This window comes from Oncorhynchus mykiss, chromosome 30 (genome assembly GCF_057628025.1).
Source record: "Oncorhynchus mykiss isolate SJ-2025 chromosome 30, ASM5762802v1, whole genome shotgun sequence".
NCBI classification, from domain to species: Eukaryota; Metazoa; Chordata; class Actinopteri; order Salmoniformes; family Salmonidae; genus Oncorhynchus; species Oncorhynchus mykiss.
This window is the reverse complement of record NC_143051.1, coordinates 33,257,645-33,285,201: the sequence shown is the minus strand read 5'-3', so window position 1 is coordinate 33,285,201 and position 27,557 is coordinate 33,257,645. Positions and strand designations below refer to the sequence as shown.

The 27,557-nt window shown below is 41.5% G+C and overlaps 1 protein-coding gene across 2 annotated transcripts; it reads left to right on the top strand.

The window, feature by feature from the left end:
- Nucleotides 1–206: 206 nt before the first annotated feature.
- Nucleotides 207–19,005, top strand: LOC110488353 (major histocompatibility complex class I-related protein 1). Of its 2 annotated transcripts, none has more exons than XM_090228470.1 (8): nt 207–548; nt 6,117–6,374; nt 9,000–9,278; nt 9,614–9,913; nt 10,159–10,263; nt 10,509–10,532; nt 10,794–10,871; nt 10,999–19,005. In XM_090228470.1, exons 1-7 carry the CDS (start codon nt 491–493, stop codon nt 10,841–10,843), a joined length of 1,074 nt encoding a protein of 357 aa, XP_090084596.1. In that variant the 5' UTR covers nt 207–490; the 3' UTR covers nt 10,844–10,871; nt 10,999–19,005. The 2 variants fall into 2 exon arrangements, with proteins under 2 accessions (XP_090084596.1, XP_021416249.3); XM_021560574.3 differs by having other exon boundaries at nt 291–548; nt 10,515–10,532.
- Nucleotides 19,006–27,557: the final 8,552 nt, after the last annotated feature.

Below are 27,557 nucleotides of genomic sequence, written 5' to 3'. Positions count from 1 at the left end.
GGCTACTTGCCACCCCAACTTGCACTGGAATATTTTTGATTGCATAATTTCAGTCAAATCAAATTAAAACCATACTGTTTAATCAATAAAACATATGCTATGACAAACTATATATATATAGCCTAGTCAATGACAAATACCAAAGAAAAGGCTTACGTTGGTCAATTGTAGGCCTCCTATATCGGTAACTGAATGCACTCAACCCTGTAGGGACATACACTATCTAGTAGTGTTGCAATGACTAACACGTCCAAATTAGTTAGAATATCTCAACCCCCAGCTCCAGGCCCAATCAGAATTGATACCATTTAGGCTTCCTTTAGTTTCAACCTCTGCTGCTTGGTTCCACCCATATTTTACTGATGCTTGGGCTGTCTAAATTCTCATTGGCTCAACAACGTTATTTTCAGGTCATTTGTTCAATGACACCCCAGACGGAAACATCGGGAGAGACAACAAACACATCCGTAATTGACAGACCAACGTCAACATGAAGGGTTTTATGCTTATGTTCATGGGAATAGGCCACCTTTATGAAGCATTTGGTGGTAAGTGTAAAGTTTTATGTTTTGTAGATTTAGGAAGATATATTTTTTTCTTAGCTGGACTATTTAACGTTAGTTGTTATAAGGCCAAATAGGCCTATGCAATTACTTATTATCGTCAAATTAGGCTTTTCTACTTTTACAAACTTCACAAGCTTTTTCTTCCGAATCAATGACGGATAAAACAATTATAATTTAAAGATGCACAATGCATAAATCGCTAACGTTACGCCATTTCCTGGTTTCTATTCGAATTATTCGAATAGTTCACCCAGTTTTAGTTCGTGGCAAAACAAGCAAGTAACGTTATAGTGTATAGAATCATTGTACCATCTAAACCGCTGTGAAATATATTTTCTATAATCAAAAATAATGTACTTTGATCTGTTTGAAACTGGTGTACAACCAAAACCGAAAGTAAATGACGCAGAAACTAATATTGAGCCGTAAAGCATAGAAATAGCGCACATGGAACATATCTACTGTTTCTTAGGGGGTTTTCACACCGATATTTGGTGCGATTATTTTCCGAATTCTGGTGCGTTTAACAATTTAGTTCGGTTCGTTTGGACTGTTGTGAACACTCCGCGCTCGAGTGCTCACCAAACACCGTACTGTGGTTCGCTCCAAAAGGGTGGTGTCTGTCCTTTCCCAAGTGTGCCATGGTGCGTTTTATTACTAATGAGAACACTGCTCGGCAGAGGTCCGGACCAATCACAGGAAATAAACTACACATGGGCAGTTGAATGAGGATAAACGCCTCTGAAATATTTACTGACAGTTATTTAAAAGAGCAGCTAGAGAATTTGTTTACCTTTTATTTAACTAGGCAAGTCAGTTAAGAGAAATCTTATTTACAATGACAGTTTACAGTGCAGTGGGTTGACTGCCTTGTTCAGGGGCAGAATGACCGTTTTATTTTTTACCATGTCAGCTCTGGGATTCAAACAAACAACCTTTCGGTCACTGAAGTACTACTGAAAAGTGCTATTTACATGTGAAAAATGAATGCCATTTTCTATAGGCCTATTGTTTACCTTTTTTGTTGGTGACACTTTGATAGCTTAATTGTTTGGTTGTGTTTAATTCAGGTGTTTTAGTGTCATGTAATCTTTATATCTATTGTTGGGCTGGAACAACCAATTAGACAACTTGCTGTGTTAACTATCCCATTAAGGCCTTTGTCCTAGGCAGTAATGTAACATTTTCCATCCTCTTATGAATAAAGTTCTCAACAAATTATCATCTGAATGTATGATAATCATTGGAGTTTTTTTGGACAAAAATGTCCTCCAGGCTATATGGACGTCATTGTACAATTTCATGGTCATGGCTAGAAGGGATCCAGCTTTTATCAAATTTGCATCATGTTTGACATTTAGTAGCAGATGAGAATTTAGGCAGCAGGTTAATAGAATTAGGTTAAGGATAGGAAAAGGGTAAGTCTTAGTTAAAATGCAAAAAAATAACTTTTGATATTGACTAAAGCTGGATCCCTACTAAAGCTGGATCCCTTTTTGCCTGGGCTCATTTACATAGGCCTAGACTACATGGTCGCATTCAAGACAATGTCGTTTTTGTTGTCAGTAGAGTCGGCCTAGGCTACGTATTAAAATAATATTCTGCTAATGTCTCCAGTAGTAGAATTGCAGGAAATGTTTATCAAAGGACTGAGGTAAAGACAGTTTCAAGTTGGATATTTTACAGATATTCACGCTTTCAAACCTCAATAGCTTTCAAACTACTTGAGCCACAGAAAAATTGTGCACAACATTGCACGGGTCTTATTTTCACGATTTGGACAATACTTTGCTTTCCAAAGCTAATAAACGTGTGGAAATGTGAAGCAGCATTTTGTATTCCTAGTTGAGTTAGTTAGGGAGCATAAACAAAGAACAAACTTTTTTACATTCAAATTTCAATAACTCCTTGGTCATGTGACCTCCTGACTTCAAACAAGGTTCGGAATGTCCACTCAGTGGCCCTACACATTGCACACCCTTTAGATTGTCCATGATCATCTCACGTGTTTTTATATGAATTTTTCAAACTTTCTCATTTCAATAGCTCCTTGGTCATGTGACCTACTGGACTCAAACAAGATATATTGTGCATGCCTAGTAATGATCACCACTTTACATGTTGCGTTTATATTTTTTTCAATGTAGTTTGTATTCTGAGTAAATGATCCCTTTGGTATTTAAGATGGTATAATTTTTTACATTTTTTAATAATAAATAATATTTAACCTTTTTTATTTACCTAGGCAAATCGGTTAAGAACAAATTCTTATTTTACAATGACAGCCTACCCCAGCCAAACTGTCCACTAACCCGGACGACGCTGGGCAACTATGGGACTCTTGAACACAGCCGGTTGTGATACAGCCCGGAGCCCAAGTGGTATAGTGTGTGTTTTGAAACAAAAACACTTGTGCTCAGATGGACAATGAGGTTCAAAGTTATTTATGCTAAGAATCCAATTTGGTGTTTGCAAATGGCTTTGAATTACTCTACAGTATTTTACACGTATCATCAAATTAATTGCAGCTTTCAAGCTTTTCAGTGGCATGTTGAAAGAGTCATACAGTAGTTGAGCATCTCAACTTATTTATACTTCTCTGTACAAAATATAATTGGTTAATTGGTTTGACTTGATTATGTACATTTGGGGCAACGGCCATTCAGGGGAATGGATATTTACAAAATTTTCAGGTAGAAATGCATTGTGTAGATCAAATATGACTGTCAGATTGGAATAGTATAGAATTAATTAGAGATTGACCGATTTAATCGGAATGGCCGATTAATTCGGGCCAATTTCAAGTTTTCATAACAATCGGTAATCTGCATTTTTGGACACCGATCATGGCCTATTACATTGCACTCCACAGGGAGACTGTGTGGCAGGCTGACAACCTGTTATGCCAGTGCAGCAAGGAGCCAAGGTAAGGTGCTAGCTAGCATTAAACCTATCTTATAAAAAAACAATCAATCTTAACATAATCACTAGTTAACTACACATGGTTGACGGTATTACTAGTTTATTTAGATTCTCCTGCATTGCATATAATCGGTGCGGTTCCTGTTAATTTATCATTGAATCATAGCCTACTTCGCCAAACAGGTTATTTAACAAGCACATTTGTGAAAAAAGCACTGTTGTTGCACCAATGTCAACCTAAGCATAAACATCAATGCCTTGCTTAAAATCAATACACAAGTATATATTTTTAAACCTGCATATTTAGTTAATTTTGCCTGCTAACATGAATTTCTTTTAACTTGGGAAATTGTGTCACTTCCCTTGCGTTCTGTGCAACAGTGTCAGGGTATATGCAGCAGTTTGGGCCGCCTGGCTCGTTGCGAACTGTGTGGAGACTATTTCTTCCTAACAAAGACAGCCAACTTTGCCAAACGGGGGATGATTTAACAAAAGCGCATTTGTGAAAAAAGCACAATCGTTGCACGAATGTACCTAACCATAAACACCAATGCCTTTCTTAAAATCAATACACAGAAGTATATATTTTTAAACCTGCATATTTAGTTCAAAGAAATTCAAATAAGCAGGCAATATTAAACTAGGGAAATTGTGTCACTACTCTTGCCTTCATTGCACGCAGTTTGGCCCACCGAGCTCGTTGCAAACTAATTTCCCAGAATTGTATGTAATTATGACATAACATTGAAGGTTGTGCAATATTTACACTTATGGATGCCACCCGTTAGATAAAATACGGAACGGTTCCGTATTTCACTGAAAGAATAAACGTTTTGTTTTCAAAATGATAGTTTGACCATATTAATGACCTAAGGCTCATATTTCTGTGTGTTTATTATAATTAAGTCTATGATTTGGTAGAAGTCTGCCTGAGCAATGGTTGGCAGCAGCAGGCTCGTAAGCATTCATTCAAACAGCACTTTACTGTGTTTGCCAGCAACTATTTGCAATGCTTCAAGCATTGCGCTGTTTGACTTCAAGCCTATCAACTCACGAGATTAGGCTGGCAATACTAAAGTACCTATTAGAACATCCAATAGTCAAAGGTTATTTTCCACCATAATTTGCAAATAAATTCATTAAAAATCCTACAATGTGATTTTCTGGATTTTTTTTTTTTCTAATTTTGTCTGTCATAGTTGAAGTGGTACCTATGATGCAAATTACAGGCCTCTCATCTTTTTAAGTGGGAGAATTTGCACAATTGGTGGCTGACTAAATATTTTTTTGCCCCACTGTGTGTGTGTGTGTGTGTGTGTGTGTGTGTGTGTGTGTGTGTGTGTGTGTGTGTGTGTGTATAAAAATCGGCCGATTTTAATCGGTATCGTCTTTTTTTGGTCCTCCAATAATCGGTATCGGCATTGAAAAATCATAACCGGTCAACCTCAAGAATGAATAGACCACACAATCTCCTATCTTCAACATGCAGTTCCAGATACAGCCCTGTCATTAGTTGAAGTGATTCCCTAAAAACACAGCACTTTGATACAGTTCTGACTTTTTCATAGTGTAACGGATGTGAAACGGCTAGCTTAGTTAGCGGTGGTACGCGCTAAATAGCGTTTCAATCGGTGACGTCACTTGCTCTGAGACCTTGAAGTAGTAGTTCCCCTTGCTCTGCAAGGGCCGCGGCTTTTGTGGAGCGATGGGTAACGAGGCTTCGTGGGTGACTGTTGTGGATATGTGCAGAGGGTCCCTGGTTCGCGCCCGGGTATGGGCGAGGGGACGGTCTAAAGTTATACTGTTACAATAGCATGTTAGGATAATTAATATAGCAGGTTAGAACCTGATTGGCAGGGAGCTCGGCCCCAGCGATGTACTGATGACCAGCCTTTCAAAGCACTTCATGATTACAGATGTGAGTGCTACGGGACGATAGTCATTTAGGCAGGTTACCTTGAAGTTCTTGGGAACAGGAACAATGGTCAGCTTAAAACATGTTGTGATTACAGACTGGGACATGCAGAGGTTGAAAATGTCAGTGAAGACGCTTGCCAGCTGGCCTGCGCATGCTCTGAGAATGTACCTTTGTATTCCGTCTGGCCTAGCGGCCTTGCAAGTGTAAACCTGTTTAAAAGTCTCACTCACATCGGCCTATAGCTTTCTCAGTAACAGCCCTGGAGCGCTACTGACATTCATAAAAGAGGCTAAAAGTCCATTCTGCCACCTTTGAGAAACAGAATTGACCATTTACCTTCCTCTCTGAATATGATGTCAGCAACACCCCAGAGGACTGTGAACAATGACAGGTTTTGCACCTGGACTCTGCAGTGTTATTCCTACAATAATCAAGAAAAATGGTTCTCCATGCCTGATACACAAAATGTGTAATAACGAGGGGTTGCATGTTGTCTTTGAAACTCCTTGTAACTGTCATCCTGCAGTTGAACAAAAACACCTATTTTGTTCGAAGTAATATTCAATAAACAACCAGTTTATTAAAGAGTAGTGTGGAGAAACTAAAAAGTGAAATATAGAGAAAATGTAAACCTCTGTCTAGTCTACATGACTTTGGAAAACGATGATCTGTTCAGAATTCAACATAAACATGTACTTTCTTTCCTCTAGTGACTCACTCCCTGAAGCATTTCTACACTGCATCTTCTGACATTCCCAACTTCCCAGAGTTTGTGTTTGTGGGGATGGTGGATGATGTTCAGATGGTTCACTATGACAGCAACAGCCAGAAAGCGGTGCCCAAACAGGACTGGATGAAGCAGACAGACGCAGAGTTCTGGGAGAAGGAGAGAGAGAATTTCTTTTATTCCCAGCAGTCATTCAAAGCTGAAGTCGCTACTCTAAAGCAGCATTTTAACCAAAGTGGAGGTAAGTCCTTCATCTTTACCTCATCTGATCATTTGTGTTTGTATAAACTGTCAAAATCCCTTATTCTAGGAGACAATAATTAATCAGGATTAGAGAAGTGATCAGTAAAGTTACAGATCTAGAATATCAGGGATGTACAGATCTGCTCCTCCTTCCTGTTTCTGTTTCCTTCACACACTTACCACACAGCATCATTAGCTGACTTCAGTATTAGAAAGCATCTAGCATGGACTCCTTTGTTTCTCAGCTTATGTTTACTGTATGTATGGTCCCACTCCCGGACACCAGCACAGCATTCATTTTAAAAACTACTGTGTGCTGCTTTAAGTGTGTGAAGGACAGAGGACTGACCAAACCACTACTGTAAATGGAATCAAACTATAATCATCTTTATGCATTGGTACGGTCAATCTCCAATTACCCGAATGGCAGGTTGGTGAATGTCAGATCTCTGCTTGAGATGCATGTGCTAGTTTAATTTGTCAGTCAATACCTCAGTCAGTCCTTCTAGTCTGCTCCCTGGGGCTTTCATGCTGTGTGTGTGTGTGTGCCCAGCTGTCCCCCACAGTAGAGCTGTAGTCTCCTCAGTCTCTGAGTGTCTCTCTAATCTGATGGGACAGTGAGAGAAGCAGAGGAGCAGAACATGGTGATGATTATGTTAGTGATGATGATGATGTGTTTGGCTTCTCTGCTCTGGACCAAAGCTCCCAGTGACTCCCTTTGGGCTCTGCTGCATGAGCTGATCAGGCCTCTCATGAGAACTCTACTAGAGGTCGACCGATTAGGATTTTTCAACGCCGATACCAATACCGATTGATTATTGGATGACCAAAATAGCAGATGCCGATTTTAAAAATTTAAAAAATACAAATGTATTTGTAATAATGACAATTACAACAATACTGAATGAACACTTATTTTAACTTAATATAATATAATCAATAAAATCAATTTAGCCTCAAATAAATAATGAAACATGTTCAATTTGGTTTAAATAATGCAAAAACAAAGTGTTGGAGAAGAAAGTAAAAGTGCAATATGTGCTATGTAAGAAAGCTAACGTTTCAGTTCCTTGCTCAGAACATGAGAACATATGAAAGCTGGTGGTTCCTTTTAACATGAGTCTTCAATATTCCCAGGTAAGAAGTTTTATGTTGTAGTTATTATAGGAATTATAGGACTATTTCCATCTATACCATTTGTACTTCATTAACCTTTTGACTATTAGATGTTCTTATAGGCACTTTAGTATTGCCAGGGTAACAGTATAGCTTCTGTCTCTCTGCTCGCTCCTCCCTGGGCTCGAACCAGCAACACAACGACAGCAGCCACCATCGACGCAGCGTTACCCATGCAGAGCAAGGGGAACAACTACTAGAAGGCTCAGAGCGAGTGATGTTTGAAACGCTATTAGCACGCGCTAACTAGCTAGCCATTTCACTTCGGTTACACCAGCCTCATCTCGGGAGTTGATAGGCTTGAAGTCATAAACAGCGCAATGCTTGACGCACAACGAAGAGCTGCTGGCAAAACGCACGAAAGTGCTGTTTGAAGGAATGTTTACGCGCCTGCTTCTGCCTACCACCACTCAGTCAGATACTTAGATGCTTGTATGCTCAGTCAGATTATATGCAACGCAGGACACGCTAGATAATATCTAGTAATATCATCAACCAAGTGTAGTTAACTAGTGATTATGATTGATTGTTTTTTATAAGATAAGTTTAATGCTAGCTAGCAACTTACCTTGGCTTCCTGCATTCGCGTAACAGGCAGTCTCCTTGTGGAGTGCAACGAGAGAGAGGCAGGTCGTTATTGCGTTGGACTAGTTAACTGTAAGGTTGCAAGATTGGGTCCCCCGAGCTGTCAAGGTGAAAATCTGTCGTCCTGCCCCTGAACGAGGCAGTTAACCCACCGTTCCTAGGCCGTCATTGAAAATAAGAATGTGTTCTTAGCTGACTTGCCCGGTTAAATAAAGGTATATAAAACATATAATAATCTGCAAATCGGCAGCCAAAAATACCGATTTCCGATTAAACTTGAAATCGGCCCTAATTTAATGGCCATACCGATTTAAATCGGTCGACCTCTACTCTCTACAGACACACACACACTCACTCACCTGTCACCCTCATGATCTGGGGATCACACACAGCTCCAGTAGTCTTATGTTATTGAGAGATAATCTTCCTCATGTCTCCATCTCTCTCCTGTTGTTTCTGACTGAACAGAGGATCATCTCTCACGTCCTCTATTTATCTCTGACATCATCACTAGAGGACAGTCTTCATTTGTCAACAGTGTTTTATTCATTTACACACCTCACTGAACTACAGTTCTACACAACATCCATATGTTAGAATAACACTACTATACTGAACACAATGTTTATCTTCAACACAGTAGATAGAACCAAGCCAACATCAGCTGGTGTAGAATAGAGCCACACTGAGTCTCCTCATCACCTCTCTGTCTCTGTGGTGAAGGTGTGACATCATCACACTATAGAGTCTGAGCTGATCTGTTTTATTCCTGTCTGGTTGAACAACTAATACATGATGATGGAGATCCCACTGGCAGACTGAATCTGGAGAACAGATTGCACAGTGTCTTTCTCTGTTTCAGGAGTCCACATTCTCCAGTACATGTATGGCTGCTCACGGGATGATGAGACTGAACAGACAGAGGGGTTTGGACAGCTGGGTTATAATGGGGAGAACTTCCTTGAGTACGACATGAAGACATTAACTTGGAAATCTCGTAAACAGCAAGCTAATTTCATGCAGGATGAGTGGAACCGTGACATCAGTAGACTGGGCTTCTGGAAGATCTACTTCTCCCAGACCTGCATTGATTGCCTGAAGAAGCAGGTGGACAATGGGAAGAGCACTCTGATGAGGACAGGTAAACATTCAGAAATGTCACTTATTTTTTTATGCAACACTTGACATCTATGTTTTGATTTGTGAATTAAGTCCAATACTACATAATTATAGATGTGTCACTTAGGAACATTGAGTGGTTCTGGAACAACAATGAAATATGTCTGGTTAATGATCCAGAATGCACCATATTGTTGTGACATTCATCTATACCACCAACATCCTTTATCTTTACTGATTCTGTGTTATCTACAGAAATCACCATTTATGGTATCATTTGGATGAATGTAGATGCTTTTAGTCTGCGCTCATTTCAAAATATCACCACTGAAATGTCTGAACTCTCATTCCCTCCAGTCCCTCCCTCAGTGTCTGTGCTCCAGAAGACCCCCTCCTCTCCAGTGACCTGCCACGCTACAGGTTTCTACCCCAGTGGAGTCATGGTGTCCTGGCAGAAAGATGGGCAAGATCACCATGAAGATGTGGAGAATGGAGAGACTCTCCCAAACGATGATGGAACCTTCCAGAAAAGCACCCACCTCACAGTGACGCCTAAGGAGTGGAAGAACAACAAGTATCAGTGTGTGGTTCAGGTCACTGGTATCAAGGAGGACTTCATCAAGGTTCTGACTGAGTCTGAGATCCAGACCAACTGGAGTAAGAGGGAGAGATTAAAATACACACTATACCTAACCCTCTTACTAAATGTACCCAATATTCCTCATTTAAGTTCCCTCATGTGCTCAGTAAAGCTACCTGTCTGACTGCATGTTCTCATTGACCTCCTGAATTGTTATTATAATTTGTTTTTTACATGTAGGGGAATGCTGCTTGGATTTCATTTGAGATGGAAATGTGTTATCTTGCACTGTAGTCTGACTGCTCTGTTCTGATGATTACAGGTGACCCAGCCCCCAACATTGTCCTCCACATTGGAGGGGTGGTGGCTCTCCTCCTGGTTGTTGTTGTTGTTGGGGTCGTCATTTGGAAGAAGAAGAGTAAGAAAGGTGTGAGGAGTGAAAGACCTTTCTATTTTCATATCTTAAATATTAAAAGCAATAGTATAGTAGTGATGGTCGAAGTACATTATGTTTGATTTGAATCTGTTTCATATCAATCTTGTCACGTACTGTAGGCTTTTATGTCAAGTCTGCAGAAGAAATACAGGATTCAGGATACTGTCATATGTTCTCTTGTTGTATTCCAATAAAGCAAGTTATCAGAGTCAATAATAACGTCATGTTTATCTCAGTTTCAGGGTTTGTTCCAGCCAGCAGTAAGTGTCTCAGTTCATATTGTTCACTATTCTGAAAATATCACATATTTTTGTTTTGTGTTTGACTGTATCCATTTGTGGTTCTCTTTTCCTTGTAGATTGTGATGTGGGTTCAAACTTGGATGTTAATTGATGTAGCTACTTAGTTAATATGGATGGTTTTATTTACTGTGAACCATGCATTAGGAAGTTGTAAATTAACCTGAACTCATATCTTTCAATCAGTCTCTATCTAACATTGGTGTTTTATTTCTGTTTTAGCTTCTGACACTGACTCTGACAACTCTGGGAAAGGTCTCCTGAAGATTTGAGAAACCTTTGCACTTCTGTAACATCAGAGTAAGTCACTTAAGATGTCCTCATATTAATGACCAAACTAGAGATACAACTACTACCACACTGGAACATACTGCTACTGTTTGGAATGTGTTTATGTATGTAACCTCTCTTTTCTCATGTGTTTTAGGAAGCAACAAACTTCTCAAAAACATAACATATAACACATATAACATAACACACTCCATATATATTGAACAAAAATATAAACGCAACAGTTTAAAAGATTTTGCTGAATTGAAGTTCATATAAGGAAATTGATCAATTTGAAATGAATTCATTAGGGCCTAATCTATGGATTTCATATGACTGGGAAGGGGTGGGCCTGGGAGGGCATAGAACCACTCCCGATGTGGCATAACACATTTTTGACTGTACCTTCTGTAGTTGGTGATGGGGCAAGTCAACATGTATTGTAAGTGTTTTGTTTCTACTTTGTACTTTATGAATGCTCTACACATTTGAAGGAAAGTGCCATACTGGGCCTTTTTTAACCTGTCTAAGATATTGGTTCCCAATTGGGGATCAACCCTCCCACGTTCAGCTGAAACGGTGGCGCGTGGAACGCAAAAATATTCTTAAAAATATTTAACCTCCACACATTAACAAGTCCAATAGCTCAAATGAAAGATAAACACCTTGTTCATCTAGCCAGCAAGTCAGATTTCTAAAATGTTTTACGGCGAAAACATAGCACATATATATGTAAAACCACCACCAGACACAGCTCATTTGAATAGCCAAAACATGCAATCAACAAACGCAGGATTAAAAAATAAATCGCTCACTAACCTTTTGAAAATCTTCATCAGATGACAGTAATATGACATGTTACACAGTACATATTTTTTTTTTTCAATAATATGCCATTTATATCCATAAATGTCAATTTACAGTGAGTTCACGTTCAGAAATTACTCAAAAATGCCCGCAGGAAATCTATGTAGCGCGGCAAGATAACGTAAATAGACATCATAAACTTTGACTAAATATACATGTTCTACATATAGTTAGAAAGATACACTGCTTCTTTATGCAACCGCTTTGTTAGATTTATTTTTAACGTTACAGAAATCGCACACTATTCCATATGCTGAGACAGCGCTCAGTTCCAAGCTACATTTCTACGTAATGTTGGAGTCAACAGAAACACAGATTTAAGCAGAAATATTCCCTTACCTTCGATGGTCTTCGTTCAGAATGTTCTGGAAGGCTTCATACTTACCCAATACATCGTTTGGTTTCAAGTCTTGCGTCTTTGTATTAGCTACTGCTAATAACATCAGCTGAAATGCACCCAAAACGTCCTCTGGTCCGGAAAAGTTGCACATCAAAACTTCAAAATTACATATTATATGTCGACTAAACAGGTCAAACTAAGTGCAGAAGCAAGCTTTATGATGTTTTAGACACGCAAAACAAACTTCAATTCAATCGGTCATCGTCTGCCCTTCTCTTGAGTGCTGGAACAAAGGAATGGCTGGGACCAATTCGCGCCCATACGCACAGCCTATTCTCTCGTGGCACGCACTAATTTCACTCCCATAGGGTCAATTCTCGCGGGATGTGAACGATTCAAAGCTCTACTGAAAGAGGACATCTAGCGGAAGAGATAGAAAGTGTCCCCAGAATCATAACTGGTTGGGAAGGGTGGGGGCCATGACGTCAAAGTTGCTCCAACTTTCATGGCCACAAAAACTAGTTTGGAAGAATGCCTGCCCTGTGAGTTCTGCTATACTTACAGACATAATTCCAACGGTTTTAGAATCTTTAGAGTGTTTTCTATCCAATAATAATTTTTATTTGCATATATTAGCAATTTTTGACAGATTTTTTTTTCAGTTTACTAGGGGTACCCAATCTCTCCAAAGGGGGCGTATGTCTGCCATATCCTTAACAGGTTTTAAATGTTTTCAGTAAGTGTTACTGTAATTTACAGTGCCTTGCGAAAGTATTCGGCCCCCTTGAACTTTGCGACCTTTTGCCACATTTCAGGCTTCAAACATAAAGATAAAACTATTTTTTTGTGAAGAATCAACAACAAGTGGGACACAATCATGAAGTGGAACGACATTTATTGGATATTTCAAACTTTTTTAACAAATCAAAAACTGAAAAATTGGGCGTGCGAAATTATTCAGCCCCTTCACTTTCAGTGCAGCAAACTCTCTCCAGAAGTTCAGTGAGGATCTCTGAATGATCCAATGTTGACCTAAATGACTAATGATGATAAATACAATCCACCTGTGTGTAATCAAGTCTCCGTATAAATGCACCTGCACTGTGATAGTCTCAGAGGTCCGTTAAAAGCGCAGAGAGCATCATGAATCAAATTTCAAATCAAATCAAATTTATTTATATAGCCCTTCGTACATCAGCTGATATCTCAAAGTGCTGTACAGAAACCCAGCCTAAAACCCCAAACAGCAAGCAATGCAGGTGTAGAAGCACGGTGGCTAGGAAAAACTCCCTAGAAAGGCCAAAACCTAGGAAGAAACCTAGAGAGGAACCAGGCTATGTGGGGTGGCCAGTCCTCTTCTGGCTGTGCCGGGTGGAGATTATAACAAAACATGGTCAAGATGTTCAAATGTTCATAAATGACCAGCATGGTCGAATAATAATAAGGCAGAATAGTTGAAACTGGAGCAGCAGCACAGTCAGGTGGACTGGGGACAGCAAGGAGTCATCATGTCAGGTATTCCTGGGGCATGGTCCTAGGGCTCAGGTCAGTTGAAACTGGAGCAGCAGCACAGCCAGGTGGACTGGGGACAGCAAGGAGTCATCATGTCAGGTAGTCCTGGGGCATGGTCCTAGGGCTCAGGTCCTCCGAGAGAGAGAAAGAGAGAAGGAGAGAATTAGAGAACGCACACTTAGATTCACACAGGACACCGAATAGGACAGGAGAAGTACTCCAGATATAACAAACTGACCCTAGCCCCCCGACACAAACTACTGCAGCATAAATACTGGAGGCTGAGACAGGAGGGGTCAGGAGACACTGTGGCCCACTCCGAGGACACCCCCAGACAGGGCCAAACAGGAAGGATATAACCCCACCCACTTTGCCAAAGCACAGCCCCCACACCACTAGAGGGATAACTTCAACCACCAACTTACCATCCTGAGACAAGGCTGAGTATAGCCCACAAAGACCTCCGCCACGGCACAACCCAAGGGGGGGCGCCAACCCAGACAGGATGACCACATCAGTGACTCAACCCACTCAGGTGACGCACCCCCTCCAGGGACGGCATGAGAGAGCCCCAGTAAAGCCAGTGACTCAGCCCCTGTAATAGGGTTAGAGGCAGAGAATCCCAGTGGAAAGAGGGGAACCGGCCAGGCAGAGACAGCAAGGGCGGTTCGTTGCTCTAGAGCCTTTCCGTTCACCCTCCCACTCCTGGGCCAGACTACACTCAATCATATGACCCACTGAAGAGATGAGTCTTCAGTAGAGACTTAAAGGTTGAGACCGAGTTTGCGTCTCTGACATGGGTAGGCAGACCGTTCCATAAAAATGGAGCTCTATAGGAGAAAGCCCTGCCTCCAGCTGTTTGCTTAAACATTCTAGGGACAATTAGGAGGCCTGCGTCTTGTGACCGTAGCGTACGTGTAGGTATGTACGGCAGGACCAAATCAGAGAGATAGGTAGGAGCAAGCCCATGTAATGCTTTGTAGGTTAGCAGTAAAACCTTGAAATCAGCCCTTGCTTTGACAGGAAGCCAGTGTAGAGAGGCTAGCACTGGAGTAATATGATCAAATTTTTTGGTTCTAGTCAGGATTCTAGCAGCCGTATTTAGCACTAACTGAAGTTTATTTAGTGCTTTATCCGGGTAGCCGGAAAGTAGAGCATTGCAGTAGTCTAACCAGGAAGTGACAAAAGCATGGATCAATTTTTCTGCATCATTTTTGGACAGAAAGTTTCTGATTTTTGCAATGTTACGTAGATGGAAAAAAGCTGTCCTTGAAATGGTCTTGATATGTTCTTCAAAAGAGAGATCAGGGTCCAGAGTAACGCCGAGGTCCTTCACAGTTTTATTTGAGACGACTGTACAACCATTAAGATTAATTGTCAGATTCAACAGAAGATCTCTTTGTTTCTTGGGACCTAGAACAAGCATCTCTGTTTTGTCCGAGTTTAAAAGTAGAAAGTTTGCAGCCATCCACTTCCTTATGTCTGAAACACATTCTTTTAGCAAGGGCAATTTTGGGGCTTCACCATGTTTAATTGAAATGTACAGCTGTGTGTCATCCGCATAGCAGTGAAAGTTAACATTATGTTTTCGAATAACATCCCCAAGAGGTAAAATATATAGTGAAAACAATAGTGGTCCTAAAACGGAACCTTGAGGAACACCGAAATTTACAGTTGATTTGTCAGAGGACAAACCATTCACAGAGAGACACTGATATCTTTCCGACAGATAAGATCTAAACCAGGCCAGAACTTGTCCGTGTAGACCAATTTGGGTTTCCAATCTCTCCAAAAGAATGTGGTGATCGATGGTATCAAAAGCATGAAGAACAAGGAACACACCAGGCAGGTCCGAGATACTGTTGTGAAGAAGTTTAAAGACGGATTTGGATACAAAAAGATTTCCCAAGCTTTAAACATCCCAAGGAGCACTGTGCAAGCGAGAATATTGAAATGGAAGGAGTTTCAGACCACTGCAAATCTACCAAGACCTGGCCGTCCCTCTAAACTTTCAGCTCATACAAGGAGAAGACTGATCAGAGATGCAGCCAAGAGGCCCATGATCACTCTGGATGAACTGCAGAGATCTACAGCTGAGGTGGGAGACTCTGTCCATAGGACAACAATCAGTCAGTCGTATATTGCACAAATCTGGCCTTTATGGAAGAGTGGCAAGAAGAAAGCCATTTCTTAAAGATATCCATAAAAAGTGTAGTTTAAAGTTTGCCACAAGCCACCTGGGAGACACACCAAACATGTGGAAGAAGGTGCTCTGGTCAGATGAAACCAAAATTGAACTTTTTGGCAACAATGCAAAACGTTATGTTTGGCGTAAAAGCAACACAGCTGAACACACCATCCCCACTGTCAAACATGGTGGTGGCAGCATCATGGTTTGGGCCTGCTTTTCTTCAGTAGGGACAGGGAAGATGGATGGAGCCAAATACAGGACCATTCTGGAAGAAAACCTGATGGAGTCTGCAAAAGACCTGAGACTGGGATGGAGATTTGTCTTCCAACAAGACAATGATCCAAAACATAAAGCAAAATCTACAATGGAATGGTTCAAAAATAAACATATCCAGGTGTTCGAATGGCCAAGTCAAAGTCCAGACCTGAATCCAATCGAGAATCTGTGGAAAGAACTGAAAACTGCTGTTCACAAATGCTCTCCATCCAACCTCACTGAGCTCGAGCTGTTTTGCAAGGAGGAATGGGGAAAAATGTCAGTCTCTCGATGTGCAAAACTGATAGAGACATACCCCAAGCGACTTACAGCTGTAATCACAGCAAAAGGTGGCGCTACAAAGTGTTAACTTAAGGGGGCTGAATAATTTTGCACGCCCAATTTTTCAGTTTTTGATTTGTTAAAAAAGTTTGAAATATCCAATAAATGTCGTTCCACTTCATGATTGTGTCCCACTTGTTGTTGATTCTTCACAAAAAAATACAGTTTTATATCTTTATGTTTGAAGCCTGAAATGTGGCAAAAGGTCGCAAAGTTCAAGGGGGCTGAATACTTTCGCAAGGCACTGTAATTATGCCAATGTGCTTTCGTCAATTGAAAGCCCTTAATCTATTTTATGAGAATTTGTAAGATTTCTTGTTTGCATAAAATAGATGCAGATCAGTCTTTCAATAATAGGTAATAGAATTTATTCTCGGAGCGCGCTACCACTTAAACACGTGCAGCAGTTTATATACAGATCATGACGTAATTTCACTGCTTTAACAGAATCCCCTCCTCTCGACCCGGACAAAGTAAGGTGAAAAGTTCATTCTAACTTACTAACACACTCCCAGATAACTTTTGACCCCTCAACATTATCGATCACCACTGAACTGACAGTTTTAATTAACAGAAAAGGCAGTGAGTGCATTCCTAGGTTATCTAAAAACCCCAGAGCTAAGTTTCAGTAGGGTCAACCATAGGCTAACGACCTTCTGTGTTTACACAGTCCACAACCCATTTGTTTCTGCCTAGTTGGAATGGTGTTCATTAACTTATTACTCATTGTCCGTGTCTCACAATCCCTTCTTATGAACTCATATTGTTAATCAGAAAGAATATGAGTATAAGTTTACTTACAGTTCCATTTAAAATGATTTGTTCAGTCATATTAATCATAATTTCCTAACAGTAAGATATGTTCTAAACAGAAAATGCATTTGTATATGGGCTTAAGAAATAATATACTGCTCTTTTCATGACATACTAATCATGTGAATCCAGGTGAAAACTATGATTCCTTATTGATGTCACCTGTTAAATCCACTTCAATCAGTGTAGAGGGGAGGAGGGAGGAGGAGGGGAGAGGAGAGGAGAGGGGAGGAGAGACAGGTTAAAGAGGGTTTTTTTAGACATATTTAAGTGCCTTAGAACGGTATGGTAGTAGACGCCAGGTTTGGTTTGAGTGTGTCAAGAACTGCAATGCTGCTGGGTTTTTCATGCTCAACACTTTCCCGTGTGTATCAATGGTCCACCACCCAAAGGACATCCAGCCAACTTGACACAACTGTTGGATGCGTTGGAGTCAACATGGGCCAGCATCCCTGTGGAATGATTTCAACACCTTGTAGAGTCCATGCCCAGAGGATTTAAGTCTGTTCTGAGGGCAAAAGTTAGTGCAACTCAATATTAGGAAGGTGTATATTTTGATGACCTGTATGAAGTTGATGGGGCGGCAGGTAGCCTAGTGGTTTAGTGCTTCGGGCAAGTAACCGAAAGGTTGATGGTTTGAATCCCACCCTTACCACAAAAAAAAAAAAAGAGTACTGCACTTTCAACAATGGAACTGCAGTTGACTGGGATTTTGCAGAACAGTTGAACTGCAGTTATACTGCGTTTTTAATTTTTTTAACGCATACTGTGCTCTTGACTGCAGCTGACTAGGTGAGAAATCTGCCGATGTGTCTTTGAGTAAGGCACTTGACTTGTATGGAGTTCCACAGCACTGCTTGTTTTCATTCTTTTCTTCTAATCCGTGACTGATTCAGACCTGGAAAACCAGGTGAGTGAACTCTGGCCTACGAATGAATCAATGTTATTTATTGATCAATAAACAGCCAGGTAGAAAACGGCACTAGCAGTACTTTGGCCCACTAGAGGTGAAATGAACAGTGCTATCAAAACCTGAATCCTGCCTGGCAACCGATTACATAAATGTTGGTACATTTTTAAATAGTATGAGGTTTCTGTGTTATGCACTATAGCCCATTACCAGACATACATTACCAGACAAACATCAAGCAAACCTGTGCTCATTCAATTATTTTTATTCTGTTCTCCCTTAACTGCAATGAATGACTTTTTTATTTGTATTGTTTTTGAACAGAAGTATATCTCAAATATATTTAGATTTGTGTTATTTAATAGTTGATATCTTCTACAATGTAGATTGTATGATATGATATGATATGATTGAATATTATCTTCTGTTGGCTTGTGTGGATGTTTGTATGTGTTATGCAACATAGCTGACTTGAAACATTGTTAACAGTTTCAAGGCCATGGGCCTTTCTCATGATACAGAATAACATAAAAACGGACACATACAGAACGTAGTGTAGCAAACCACAGACTGTTTTTGTTAGAACTCAAACTTAACAATAACAGAAACCAGATATGTGATAACGGTATCTAGGGAATGAGCGCATAGATACTCGACACAGCAAGTTACATCTATCAACTGGAGCGCCCGAGGGCTGGTACCAGCTCGTACGACAACAATCAATAATAGGCTGGGTGAGTTTAAACCACGCCCAGTCTCTACTGTGATAGGCCAACAGACGGGTTGGAACTGTCTATCACAGTATAAAGAATACTGTTTTACATACGTCTTGTCAGTTCTCTGCTTGCCCTGCGAGGTGGGACAGAGAGCCCGTATATACCTAAATTACATTTACCACTTATTGCTTAGCTAATAAAAAATACATAGTATACAATCGGTGACTCAATGTCATATTTATCCTGATACCAGATTCGAATTGACACAACTCTAACAATAGTCTTCAGTATCAACAGTAGCCCATTTTATGGAATGTAGTTTCTGTAAGGGATGTAATTCTCTTTATAATAACCCATTGGGAACTATAGTATGCTCACCATGTAACTACTGCCACACTATTCATATCCACAGTGACTCATTTATCAACTGAGAAAATTGACATTTTACAGGAGGAATAGGCCACATCAGGTTTTATGGCAAATTCATTCCAAAAATGTAAGCTCCTAATTAGAACATGTCACAGTAAAAGTCCTTTGATAGCGCAAACATTTGGTTTGTAGAATTTGTACAAAAGCATGTTGCCAACCAAAATATATCTGGGTGAACACATCCGGTTGGTTGGTTGGGGCATGTATTTGTATTTCAGGAAACAGTTTGTTAAGAGGCAGATATGCTGGATAAGAACAATAAGGACTGCATTTTACTTTCTACTTAACCTTAACCTAAAGCATTTGACTGAACCTCTTCAAGTTACTACTCTCATCCCACTTTAAAGAGAAAATTTAAAGTCAAGGTTTGTATTTGTCACGACTTCTGCCAAAGTCTTTTTTTTTTTTAACCTTTATTTAACTAGGCAAATCAGTTAAGAACAAATTCTTATTTTCCATGATGGCCTAGGAACAGTGGGTTAACTGCCTGTTCAGGGGCAGAACGACAGATTTGTACCTTGTCAGCTCAGGGGTTTGAACTTGCCACTTTCCGGTTTCTAGTCCAACGCTCTAACCACTAGGCTACCCTGCAGTTCCTCTCCTTGTTCAGGCGGTGTTCGGCGGTCGACGCCACCGGTCGCCTAGCCATTGCCGATACATTTTTCAAGTTCCATTTGTTTTGTCCTGGTTTCAATTCCCTAATTACATGTATATGTTCCCTCTGTTTCCCCCATGTCCTTGTCGGGAATTGTTTATTGTAGCACGTGTGCATTCGGTGACTGGTGCGATACGGGTTTTGTGCCCATGTGTTTTTTTTTGTTTTTTTTTTGTATACCGATAGTAATGTATATTAAACATGTCTGGCTATTTACCAAGTTCTGTACTCCTGCGTTTGACTTCCCTGCCACCAGTTACGCACCCCTGACAGTATTAAACAATCCTACAAATGTTTTCCAATAACTGGCACTAGGAAATAACTTGTAGATTACCATATGCTGTACATTTCAATCAACCTGGTCTCAGAGCATTTTGTATTATTCTGTATGTAAACCTGAGATACAAACATTTTTAGGCATGTAAGACCTTCAGGTTAAACAATTGAGGCAAGAGTATGCAGTTTGAAACTGTCTTTCTTTGGAGCAGTGTTGGGATCAGAACATAGTGTCTGTGTAGATGTGAAGGCTGATCTGGGATCAGAACATGCCCTTCCTGTAGCAGTGGATCAGTTCTGACACTTCAATGATACTAAAAAATGTTGGGAACCATGAAGATGAAAATGTAGGCTATAAAACAAGGCTTTCAAATAAACACACACACATTCCTCCCTCCCACCCTGTACCTTGTTGTCCCAGCCAACGATCATGCTGCCCATGGAGAGGCCCATGCCTCTGTATCTCAGCATCATGTTACACAGCAGCTTGGAGGCTGCAGACACTGAAATCCTCTGCTTGTTCCTCAGTTTGTACAGACTGAGACACAAAGAGATGGTCAGTCACTGTGTGAGACAAGGCAGTCAGAGTGCTAAAGCACTGGTTTACTTCCAGATACATTTTAACACTCCAGAGACATGAAGGCATTAAGACCAAGACGTTCCATACAGGAGAGGGCTAGTCTAGATAAGCATTATGGCCAACACGTTAAGTAGATGGTAACTACAGAGTTACTGGTTGATATTGGTATGGTTATGCGGTGCTTACTTTATTTCCCATGTATTTGTATTGAATGTATAGAAATTGATTGGTTCATTTTCTCTTCATCCACAGTAGTGGTGTGTGGGTAAAATCACCAGGGAAGCCAAGCCAGGAAAAACCTCTGTCCAGTGAAGTCCATAAAGCATATTGCATGTACAAACAGTTACATGACCGACAACATGGTCATGCAAGTTAATGTTTCCGACATTTTCGGACTAGTGAACAACTATTTATTTAGAACAAGTTGCAAAGAAAACAGGAGATGCCTCCACTATTCCAGGACCATTTCAACTTCAACATCATTAAATCACCCATGCTTAGTCTAATACAGTGACAACTAAAATATTCTAAAAACAATTGGGTCAAATCAACATATGCTAAACATTATGTGGCTGTCCATGGTACTGATTTCTGTTTGTGTGTGTAGAAGTTAAACACCCTACTTGTAGAGAAACACCAATGCCATCCTCCTCTCTTTCATGTTGATGAAACGGTCTATCACCCTGTCATACAGTACACTTTTAGTTTTTGTTGTCCTAGTCTACCTGGCTAAAATGCTTGCTCGCTAACCTAACTTCCTTTCATGCATGGGAAATGATTATCCAGCTAGTTAACATTAGCCTACTACATCGAGCTACATGTCCCTGATTTGAGTCTGTAATACCAACATGTTTCAAGCAGACCACCATGGCCCCTGTGCCCAAGAACACAAAGGCAACCTGCCTAAATGACTACAGACCCAGAGCACTCACGTCCGTAGCCATGAAGTGCTTTGAAAGGCTGGTAATGGCTCACATCAACACCATTATCCCAGAAACCCTAGACCCGCTCCAATTTGCATACCGCCCAAACAGATCCACAGATGATGCAATCTCTATTGCACTCTACACTGCCCTTTCCCACCTGGACAAAAGGAACACCTATGTGAGAATGCTATTCATTGACTACAGCTCAGTGTTCAACACCATAGTACCCTCAAAGCTCATCACTAAGCTAAGGATCCTGGGACTAAACACCTCTCTCTGCAACTGGATCCTGGACTTCCTGACTCACCGCCCACAGGTGGTAAGGGTAGGTAGCAACACATCTGCCATGCTGATCCTCAACACTAGAGCCCCCCAGGGGTGCGTGCTCAGTCCCCTCCTGTACGGCCTGTTCACCCACGACTGCATGGCTAAGCACGACTCCAACACCATCATTAAGTTTGCAGACGACACAACAGTGGTAGGCCTGATCACCGACAACGACGAGACAGCCTATAGGGAGGAGGTCAGAGACCTGGCCGGGTGGTGCCAGAATAACAACCTATCCCTCAACATAACCAAGACTAAGGACATGATTGTGGACTACAGGAAAAGGAGCACCGAGCACATCCCCATCGTCATCGACGGGGCTGTAGTGGAGCAGGTTGAGAGCTTCAAGTTCCTTGGTGTCCACATCACCAACAATCTAGAATGGTCTAAACACACCAAGACAGTCGTGAAGAGGGCACGACAAAGCCTATTCCTCCTAAGGAAACCAAAAAGGTTTGGCATGGGTCCTCAGATCCTCAAAAGGTTTTATGGCTGCAACATCGAGAGCATCCTGACGCGTTGCATCACTGCCTGGTATGGCAATTGCTCGGCCTCCAACCACAAGGAACTACAGAGGGTAGTGCGTACGGCCCAGTACATCACTGGGGCTAAGATGCCTGTCATCCAGGACCTCTACACCAGGCGGTGTCAGAAGAAGGCCCTAAAAATGGTCAAATACCCCAGCCATCCCAGTCATAGACTGTTCTCTCTACTACCGCATGGCAAGCGGTACCGGAGTGCCAAGTCTAGGACAAAAAGGCGTCTCAACAGTTTTTACCCCCAAGCCAAAAGACTCCTCAACAGGTAATCAAATGGCTACCCGGACTATTTGCATTGTGTGCCTCCCCCCAACCCCTCTTTTACGCTGCTGCTACTCTCTGTTTATTATATATGCATTGTCACTTTAACTATACATTCATGTACATACTACCTCAATTGGGCCGACCAATCAGTGCCCCCGCACATTGGCTAACCGGGCTATCTGCATTGTGTCCAGCCACCCACCACCCGCCAACCCCTCTTTTACGCTACTGCTACTCTCTGTTCATCATATATGCATAGTCACTTTAACCATATCTACATGTACATACTACCTCAATCAGCTCGACTAACCGGTGTCTGTATGTAGCCTCGCTACTACAGTGCCTTGCGAAAGTATTCGGCCCCCTTGAACTTTGCGACCTTTTGCCACATTTCAGGCTTCAAACATAAAGATATAAAACTTTATTTTTTTGTGAAGAATCAACAACAAGTGGGACACAATCATGAAGTGGAAAGACATTTATTGGATATTTAAAACTTTTTTAACAAATCAAAAACTGAAAAATTGGGTGTGCAAAATTATTCAGCCCCTTTAAGGACAGTGACTGGAGTAAAGGTAGTATGCATGTGTAACGATATCCCTCATCATCTGAGGAGGAGTAGGAAGGATCGGACCAATATGCAGCGTGGTACGTGTCCATGTTAATATTTATTAAAACACAAAACAAAATAACAAGAGAACGAACGAAAACGAAACAGTTCTGTCTGGTGTAGACACAGAGACAGAAAACAACTACCCACAACACATAGTGGGAAAACAGGCTGCCTAAGTATGGTTCTCAATCAGAGACAACGATTGACAGCTGCCTCTGATTGGGAACCATAACAGGCGAAACACATAGAACACAAAACATAGAATGCCCACCTCAACTCACTCCCTGACCAAACTAAAATAGAGACATAAAAAGGAACTAAGGTCAGGACGTGACAGCATGTGTGATATGCCTACTGCTTCCAGAATTTAGTCAGCTAAGATGATTATAAGAAACATTTACAGTAAATGTCATTCCGTCTGGACCATGGATGACAGGGCTAACAGTTTTAAACATATGGCTCAGTTGGTTTGAGCATAAGAATACTTATATGCCAACAAAAAAAAAAAATCTTTGTTTTACAATATTATGAATAGGATATATACATAAAATCAACTGATTGCGGCATTACTGAAAAAAAGGAGGCAAGTGAAAAGGGAGAAAGCAGAGAACTTGTCTGTTAACACTAAATTAACGACCAAAATATGAAAATACAAATAGGATTTTTTTTATTTTATTGAAATGTGCATAAAGTTGGGAGATGTCCAATGACATTAGGGTGTCTGTAACACAAATGTCTGTATTAGGACTATAGTATAGTTAGGAAATTAACTAAAATACTACAGTAACATGTACTGCCATGCAGTTAAATACCATCACATGCATGTGATAGCATGTGGCCTACATACACAAAACAATTCATCTCCACCCGGCACAGCCAGAAGAGGACTGGCCACACCTTATAGCTTGGTTCCTCTCTAGGTTTCTTCCTAGGTTCTGGCCTTTCTAGGGAGTTTTTCCTAGCCACCGTGCTTCTACACCTGCATTGCTTGCTGTTTGGGGTTTTAGGCTGGGTCTCTGTACAGCACTTTGATATATCAGCTGATGTAAGAAGGGCTTTATAAATACATTTGATTCGATTTGAATTAATTTGACTATAATTCATCTTTCTAGTGTTTTGGGGTTGTTTATACTAGTGACAGGTGTAGTGGACTACTAGCTGAACCAGCAAGGACGATGAGGAAATATATGGCCTTTTGGTTATCAGTGGAGCGAAGAGAAGTGGACCCACCAAAAAAGTCTCCACGGGAGGATACCCAGTAGAAACCACAATGGTCTGAAACAAAGAATGCGACTTTTTATACATCATAGCAGTTATATGGCCCATAGCCTTTCCCCTGCATTCACAAACAGGTAGGTGCTACTACTTTGTAGCACAGCCCCCACAACACCTCCCCTACAGTAATGTAGGTGAAATGTAATTAGTCGACTGAACATGTGTCAACAACCCTGTTTTTCTTGTTGCTACAGGGTCTTCTTTAGTTGCCATGTGTTTGCAGAAGCGTGTTTTTGGACAGACTTTGGAAAATGACCTTCAAATGATTGGGGAGAATGTAGACCCACCGGCTGATCAGGTGTGGATGCAGAAAGGGGTCTGGGGGGCTCCAGAGGTCTGCTAAGGCCAGACTGTTCCTCACCACGTCTAGGGGGCACTGGAGGTCGACTGGGACCCGGCTGGCCCTCACCACGTCTAGGGGGCACTGGAGGTCGACTGGGACCCGGCTGGCCCTCACCACGTCTAGGGGGCACTGGAGGTCGACTGGGACCCGGCTGGCCCTCACCACGTCTAGGGAGCACTGGAGGTCGACTGGGACCTGGATGGCCCTCACCACGTCTAGGGGGAACTGGAGGTCGACTGGGACCCGGCTGGCCCTCACCACTTCTAAGGGGCACTGGAGGTCGTCTGGGACCCGGCTGGCCCTCACCACGTCTAGGGGGCACTGGAGGTCGACTGGGACCCGGCTGGCCCTCAATACGTCTAGGGGGCACTGGAGGTCGACTGGGACCCGGCTGGCCCTCACCACGTCTAGGGGGCACTGGAGGTCGACTGGGACCCGGCTGGCCCTCAATACGTCTAGGGGGCACTGGAGGTCGACTGGGACCCGGCTGGCCCTCACCACTTCAAGCTCCATAGGAGACGTTGCTTTTAGCAGTGCAGCTTCCCAAAATAGCAAACAAAAACGTATAAAAACTGGAACGAATCTCTGATTTATTGTACAGATGTGGTGGTACAAAACAGCAGGTGCTCTTTCTCCAGCTCCACGGGCTACAGTTCTTCAATGACATAGCAAAGGCGAGCACACAATGTTGTTTCACTATTTAACCAGATAGTCAACTGACTAACAGGCCAGATACAGTAGGTTATAAACACACGTGACCCATGACTGTATCAATATTAAAAATATATTATATTCCACATATAATATTATCTAATAATATATAATAATATATGCCATTAAGCAGACACTTTTAGGCGACTAAGTCATGTGTAGCTTAACCTAAATATGCTTTATGTAATGAAGACTGCATGTGTAATAAAACAATTCACTTTTAAATAGTTCTCTAATTTAACATTACGGAATACTCAAGTCGACTGCTATATTGGTGTGACATGCATTACCTAACTGGGATTGTGCCCAGGTGCATCTCGTCATGTGACTCTGTAATATTGGTGCTTATTTGTATTTGCTGGCGTGCCTTGAGAGGACAAGAGAAGTGAGGTGCCTTAGACCAAATTTCCAGTACTGGCTGCCTGGTAGTTGAATCGTAAGTTTGGAAAAAGTATGACCTCTAGTCAGAATCAACTCTCCTTCTCCCTGGGCACGTCTCCCTAAACCTATGACCTCTAGCCAGGATCAGCTCTCCTTCTCCCTGGGCACATCTCCCTAAACCTATGACCTCTAGCCAGGATCAACTCTCCTTCTTCCTGGGCACGTCTCCCTAAACCTATGACCTCCAGCCAGGATCAACTCTCCTTCTCCCTGGGCACCTTTCCCTAAACCTATGACGTTTGTATGTATTGCTGTTTCTATTTTAAAGTGAAAGCTAATAAGTACGTGTGGGTGATAGGATCATTGTATGAGCGTTAGCGCTGAAGATTGTGTGATATTATTGCTGAGCGCTCTAATAGTGAATATAGATATGTGACTCAGTAATATTGGTGACGAAAGATATTGGTGCTTCAGAAAATAAATCTGCTGTCTATTTGAAATCTATCTCAGGCACATCAGATACAACTTATTGCATTAGGCTGTATCAGGTGTGATAGTGCCGGGCTGGATGAATATGCTTTGGTACTTTGTACTTACATAATAACTGCTATGTAATTACAGTTGGTATTGGTTGTTAGAGAACAACCAACATGTTTCAGAACAATGTTGATACAACATTTATTACTGTGTACTAGATATCTAGGTTTGAGGGCAGCTTGATGCACTGTGACTAGATACACTGTCATTCATACAGTGTATAGGCATCCATCTCACTGCCGCTAAATGATTATGGATTGATAAGTGATTTGTAGTGAACCTCATCGTTTTGAGTAATAGATTTCTGAATACATTTCACTTATGATTCAAACCATGGACCTCATCCCTGTTAATTACTCAGTAGTGTTCAAAAACCTTCCTCAACCATGAATGCTTATTGTCAGACGAATCCATACACCCCCTACCCCTGGGCAAGATCATCTAACATCACAAAGTTTACTTCCACTACTATGCTGATGACACACAGCTCTACCTCTCCACCAAACCCACCACTCCCCTCTCTCCCTCCCACCTCCTCATCAGCTGCCTACAAGACATGAACCTCCTCAAACTCAACATCAACAAGACATAGCTCATGCTCATCCGCTTCAAATCCACTCTCTCCAAGCATCACCGTAGATGGTTTCCCAGTCCTTCTGTAAACACAAGTCAAAAGCCTCTGTGTCTCCCTGGATAGTTCCCTCTCTATCAAACCCCACGTAAAAACCAGCACCCAGACAGCATTCTTCCACCCCCACAATATCTCCAGGCTCCGCCGCTCACAGTCAAGCTCCACCACCAAAACCACCCTCATCCATGCTTTTGTTACTTCCTGACACTGTAACACTCTCCTCATCGGATCCCCATCAAACTCATCAATAGACTGGTTCTGAACTCCGTTGCCAGAATCCACA